This window comes from Leishmania donovani, chromosome 34, assembly GCF_000227135.1.
Source record: "Leishmania donovani BPK282A1 complete genome, chromosome 34".
In the NCBI taxonomy this organism is placed as follows: Eukaryota; Euglenozoa; class Kinetoplastea; order Trypanosomatida; family Trypanosomatidae; genus Leishmania; species Leishmania donovani.
In genome coordinates this window covers 376,602-382,768 of record NC_018261.1, presented here as the reverse complement: position 1 = coordinate 382,768, position 6,167 = coordinate 376,602, and the positions used below count along the sequence as shown (strand labels likewise).

Genomic DNA, 6,167 nt, shown 5'->3' with positions numbered 1-6,167 from the left:
CGGACGGGGCACGGTGGTGGAAGGGGCCCTTTGTAGGGTTCGTCAGCTTCCGCTTGCGCAGGTACTGCAGGTACTTGATCTTGTTGCGGATCTCCGTACCGGCAATGTTGAGCTGCTCGCAGCGCACCACGGTGATCTTCTTACCCAGGAGCAGCTGCTTGGCAACCACAGCCGCCGCGCGACCAAGTACGTGATCCTTCAGGTCGATCACAATGATCTCGGGGCGGTGCTTTTTGGCGCTCTTGCGCTGCGCGCGGGACGCATCCTTGCGGCTTGGGAAGGCCATCTGTGTGAAATCGACTCTACACCAATTGAAGCATGCAAAGGAAGGAGCGTGCGCGTGATGAGGTGAAAGGGAGAGACGAAAAAAGATGGAGGTGGGAAGGCGGCACGCACGCGAGCGCACGGGCACCGAGAGAGGGGGTACGCGTATGCGGGGACAGGCAGGACGAGTGTGTGCGTGTGTGCAATGTGCCCAGCGCAAGCATCAATAAACGTAGAGACGGGAAAGAGGAAATCGGTTCAAGGTGAAGATACCGTAGAGCAAAGAGCGCGCGGCATCGCGGCTTTCCTTTTTCGTTTCCTCCTTCTCATGCGGGTGGAAGCATCAGCAGAGAAGTCGGCAGTCAACGGTGGTTTTCTTCTGTGTTTGCAGGGTGCGCGGATGGTCCGCATGGAAACATGCAACGAGCCTGCAAGCACATGCCGACACATCGAGCGGCGACAAGCCGATGAACAGAAATGTGCACGACGCCAGAAAACACAACATCGCCAGCAACAGTCGGTGAGGAGTCCTTGCCTTCCTTCCCACCAGCGCAACCACCACGCATGCACTTTCACCCAGACACATGAGCTCCGCGTCCACCGACACAGCGTGAAGAAGAGGGTAAAGTTGTGATGGGAAACCGAGTTTTAGGCCCCACGCTTCGCGCTTTTCGCATGCCCTGCTTCGTCGTTCCCTTTTTGGACGTGATGGAATGCCGTTCCTGAGCGCTTTCTTCTTGTTCTTACAAGCGAATCGATGCCAAACGTACCGAGCACCTACACACACACACACGTTAACAGGCGTACGCGCGCAGACAGCGGCTGCACGCCGCACAGCACAGTCGCAATTCTTGTACTTCGATTCGTTTTCTATGTTACCCTCCGCCCCCGCTAGTTCCTGTGAACCGCCCCCACGACCGTCGCACAGGCTGCAACGGCCAACATATCTTACACTAAACAGAGAAGAGGAAGGTGAGGGGCGTCAGATGCGCCGTATCTCATCAGCTGCCCTGCGCACCAAAATCAACGGCACAGGTACACCATAACAGCGAGGCAAACAACGAGCAAGAAGGGAAGAGATGGAATCTCTGCAAGGTACCATCATCTTGCGCGAACAAGGCGCATCGACTCACCGGCTCAAGTGCACAGACAACGTGGGCAAAGAAGAGAGGAAGAGAGGAGAAGAGGGCGCTGAAGGCACTTTCAAGCCGCAGCGAGAGAGACACCAGTAATGTGTGTGGGGGGAGGGAGGAGGGCACACAACGGGGCGCAGTCGCTTCTGAATTAGACACAACGTCAAGAGGGAAAAAAAAGTAGAAATAGAGGACAGCTTAACAGAACAGGCGCAACAAGACGCACGTCGGTGTGTGCATGTGCATTGCGCATGTGTACGTGTGTATATGTCAGTGTGCGCCTGTGAATATTTGAACTCGTACGCGCGGCTGCGTGGCGTTTTAAGAGGAGTAAGTCGTCACTGGAGAACAAAACACCCACAGACATGCACTCGCAGACCCCGAGAAGCAAACCAGCACCCATCCACCGCGGTCTGTTTCCGCCGCAGCTGCCACTGCTGCTGGTGCTGCTGATGCTGCTGCTGCAGTGACCTGCATTGTTGAAAGTGCGCGCGCCCGTACACACCTTCCTGTTCTTAGTACTCAGGCTTAAAGATTTGGAAGCTGCACATGCAGTTTTCGTCCATCAGCATCATGGCACCGCTGTTGGTGAACTCGCCGCAGTAGTTGGACGCGCTAAAGATGGTGACGAGGCGCCTGCCGGCAAAGAAAGAGTAACCCTCATCCACCACCTGATGGGCTCGGAGAACGATGTCGATGCCGAGGCTGTCGCACATGCGCTTCACTACATCCTCGCCAAACGTAAAGCTGACACCGCGCTCGCTTGGTTGCCACCCAGACGACCCCTCCTCCGGATCGGACCAGAGAAGGTCGCAGGCAAGTCCCTCATCGGGCACCAGCAACGGCCGGTAGATCTGTTCAATTTGACGCAGGTGGCGCAGTTCGGGGCTGAGACCGCCGTGCATGCACAGCGCGATCTCCTCTATCAACGCCGCCACGGGAAGGCAGTTGAACACATCCGTGAACTCCTTGAACAGGCGCACGTTGAAACGGCGCTTCACCTCGTCAAAGAAGCCGTAGATGCGGCAAATACTGTCCGTCTCGTGGTTTCCGCGCAGAACATATATGCGCTTCGGGTACAACACCTTCAGCCCCAGCAGCACCGTGATCACCTCCGTCCCATACTTGCCGCGGTCCACGTAGTCACCGAGGAAGAGGTAGCGCGAGTGGGGAGGCAGTCCGCCCGCCTTGAAGATTTCGACGAGGTCTGTGATTTGGCCGTGTATGTCACCGCACACGTTGATCGGCGCCTCGGTGCGGACGAGCATCGGCTGGCTCATGAGGATGGGGCGCACACGACGCAGGATTAAGCGAATGATATCCTCCTTCAGTAGAGTGACGCCACTGCGCCACTCTGCCAAGATGCTGGTGACTAGTGTGTAGATGGAGGCGTCCTCGGGGGTCATGTACGCCGTGGGGGATGTCGACGTCGCTGCCGCCGCCGCGGCTACCGCGGTCGATGCTGTTGCCGCCTCCGCAGCAGCAGCAGCCGGCATTTTGCGTGCATTATGTGGACTCTTGTCACCCGAGTGCTTGGTGGCAGAAGACGAGGAGGATGTCGAGGAGACGCTTGAGTTGCAGCTACCGTGGCTACTCCCGTGAGGGCTAGAGATAACAGGGCTGGTCGCATTGGCACTTAGCTGCGGATGGTGCTTCTCCTTCGCATGCACGGGCGATGCGACGACGTCCTCCGCTTCCTCATCGTGCAGCGCCGACACGGGCGACTTCTCTGACGAGCGAGAGCGGCTTCGCTTTCGTCCGCCCACCTGCGGTGCCGTACCGTGGCGCATGAGAGTGTATGCAGACCCACAAAGGAGAAGAGGAAGAGCAAAAAAGCGGGTCGCGCACACGCATGCACACACCACAAGCAGACACCGCGTACGTGGGAGAGACGGGGAGGTAGGTGGAAGGACAGTACGCAGGGCGGAGGGGCGTGAGCGGCCCCGAGAGAAAAGCACGCCGAATGCAAGGACCCTTGCGACGCAAGCGGGCACACGCACGCATACACCACAAGCACACGAGCGCTTGTTCTCCGTGCGTGTCTTCTCGTCTTTGTCGAGGTGCTGGTGTCTCTATTCCGTCCTCTCTACCGCGTATGCGTGTGCCGGCGCGTGCTTGTGCGTATGAGGAAGACGGTGCCAGATTTGTGTAAAGGTGGCACTCCCCCGCGGAGAAGCGCACATGATGATGCATGTGTGAGGTTGCGCGCGGAGCAGGGGTGCGCGCGATTCAATGAGCAGTGAGTCAGAGTAGAGAGGGGGGCGCTTTTTGTACGAGTCATCACAGAGACAGAGTGAGTGAAGGCATACACACGCAGTGGCCTGCATAGCTGAGAAGCGGGGCATGCGGAAGCGCTGAGGGGAGAGCAGCAGGGGGACGCTGCGGAGACATGTGGCAACGCCTCGCACGAGCGCACGCCAGTGCTCTACGTACGACGCCTCTTTCAATTTCCTTCCGCGGCGATTCACATGGTGGGTATCCTAGACACTCGAACGAGCCGAAGCACGAAATTGGAGAGACTGGGGGAGAAAATGCTCCATGCTGTGATAGTGTCCTATATCTCGAGTTCATTGCGCCATTGCTTGCACTCAGAGACACACAGTAGCACCGGCACTTCAGCACCGATCCGCTACCCTGCCCTTCCCCTCCCCCTATCAACGCCGTCCGCCTTTACTCGCACCCACACTGCACATCGATCATTCGCCTTCAGTAGGTGATGACTGTTTGCCTATCCTACGGATGGGAGGCGACTCGCACCTCCCCTGCTCTCGGCACCTCTCTTTGCGCGAGCGAAGCTCAAGATCAGCTGTCCGGCCTGGCGCCTCGCCTGTATTGTGTTTGTCGGTAGGGAGTGATGCTAACGTGAAGATCGCATACCTACACTAGTGACTGCAAAGGTGCGCGCACGTCCGGCAACGCGCCTTGCCACTGTGCACCTTGAAGACTTGTCGGCTAGAGAGGCGCGCCTGCAGCGCCACGCACAGGAGATACGAACCAAATAACAGAAAAAAAAGGAGAGGCAGAGGCGGGGGAGGGGGGGGGACTTGCTGAGAGCCATCCAGGCAAAGATTGCGAGAGGAGTTTGAGCACGTGAGCGAATGGAGTGGGAGTGGGTGCACGCTCGATTCAGGAAAGGTTTCACAAACCAAAAGAAGAGTGTCAACATGAAAGAGCACCCCAAATTTGCGCCGCTCGTGTGAATGCCTGCATGAGAGAGACGGACAGAACCGACAAGACGGTGGCGCACTATGGTCAAACCCACATACGCCGCAGCCTGACGCCAAGCCTCAACTGGCCATGAGCACACGGGCGAATACTCGCACAATTATCCCTCTTTTCCACCTCACTGGCGACTGCGTTCCGCCTCTCTCTCTCAAGCTCCTCCTCTCCCCTCACACGCACACAGAGAGTGAGAGATTAGTCTCTTTCCTTCGCTTCAAGGCTGGCTCATCTCTGATGCCTTTTTATGTTTTTTTTCTTCTCTCAGAAAACAACCATGATGCTCGTTTGGTATGTTTGCCGCGCTGCTGTTGTTGTGGCTGCGATGTTTTTCTTTTTTATCGGATAGAGTTCATACCTTGGTGTTCACAGAGCACCCGTTGTGGATCGTGGGCGTGCCCCGTGTTGCTTATGTGTAAGTCGAAGCGTGGCGGCTAGAGAAAGGGCTCAAGAAGAAGCAGGCAGCGAGACGCCGAAGACATGCGCACCAGATGACGGTGCAGAGGCTGTCACAGCTTATAGCGTAACACCATCGACAGCTGCCCGCAAACGGTAGACATGCACTCTGTACGTCCCTAACCCTCCCTCTCGCCACTAGAGAGACCAATACACCACACAGACCCGCACACACACACACACACATCGGCGCGCCCACATTCCAACGACACGTGTACGTCTACGCTGTTTACGTGCGTTTCCGTTTTCCTGTCTTCTGCTTACCTTATAGGACGTGGAAAACAAGCCGGCAGGAAAACAAGAAAACAGTGCGTTGCGAGCACCAAAAATGACAACAGCAAACAAAAGGAAGACTGCTGCGGGGCGAGCGCGGCTCGAAGAGACGGTCGACAACATGCACGGCAAGCACGAGTGAAACACGCGCCCCCTTGCCCAACCAATCACACACCATGATTCGGCAAAGATTATCAGTGCGTCATGCGATTGCCTTGGGGGTGGGGTGGGGGAGGGTTCAACGACGAGGAATCGCTGCCTTGCACGGCGGCCTCCAAACGAGGACAGACGAAAACAAGCTCGCCCTTCTTGCAGATTGGTAACCATGCGGCAAGTGTCCCGCTACCACCCTGTGCGCCGCGAAAAAAACTCTCCGACTAATCGCTGTCATCGCACAAGAAACAGCGACTACCCTCCGCCCACTCCCGAGACGAGGCCTCGCTCACGAACGCGCAGTACCACTCGCGCTCTGTCCGTCACAGCCTATCCGTCGCGCCTTTTCCGAATTACCTCAGATCTTGTTCCAGGCGACGATATCCATCGACTGCACCTCCTCCTCGAAGCCCATGATCATCTCCTCCAGGTCGTCGCCGGACACCTTGTCGTCCTCAATGACGATCAGCTGCTGCAGCTTCTTCACGCCAAACGCAACGGGCACCAGCTTGTGGTCACCCCAGATCAGGCCGTCGCGCTGGATCGCGTGCAGCTTCTGCGCGAGCGCCTCCAGGTCGATCGTGTCGTCCCACGCCTTGATATCGAACAGGATCGACGACTTCGCAATCACATCCTTCTTCGCCTTCTTCTTCTCCGCGTCCTTCGCCT

At 57.3% G+C, this 6,167-nt stretch overlaps 2 protein-coding genes across 2 annotated transcripts; both read right to left on the bottom strand.

The window, feature by feature from the left end:
• Window position 1: 1 nt before the first annotated feature.
• LDBPK_340910 (60S ribosomal protein L13a, putative) lies at window positions 2-286 on the bottom strand (the record flags this gene model as incomplete). Its single annotated transcript, XM_003864206.1, has 1 exon — window positions 2-286. A coding segment is annotated over one exon (285 nt), but the record flags the coding sequence as incomplete, so codon positions are not given.
• Window positions 287-1,912: 1,626 nt separating this feature from the next.
• On the bottom strand, window positions 1,913-2,803 carry LDBPK_340900 (serine/threonine-protein phosphatase PP1, putative; the record flags this gene model as incomplete). The annotated part of the gene is made up of 1 exon (XM_003864205.1): window positions 1,913-2,803. One exon carries the CDS (start codon window positions 2,801-2,803, stop codon window positions 1,913-1,915), a length of 891 nt encoding a protein of 296 aa, XP_003864253.1.
• Window positions 2,804-6,167: the final 3,364 nt, after the last annotated feature.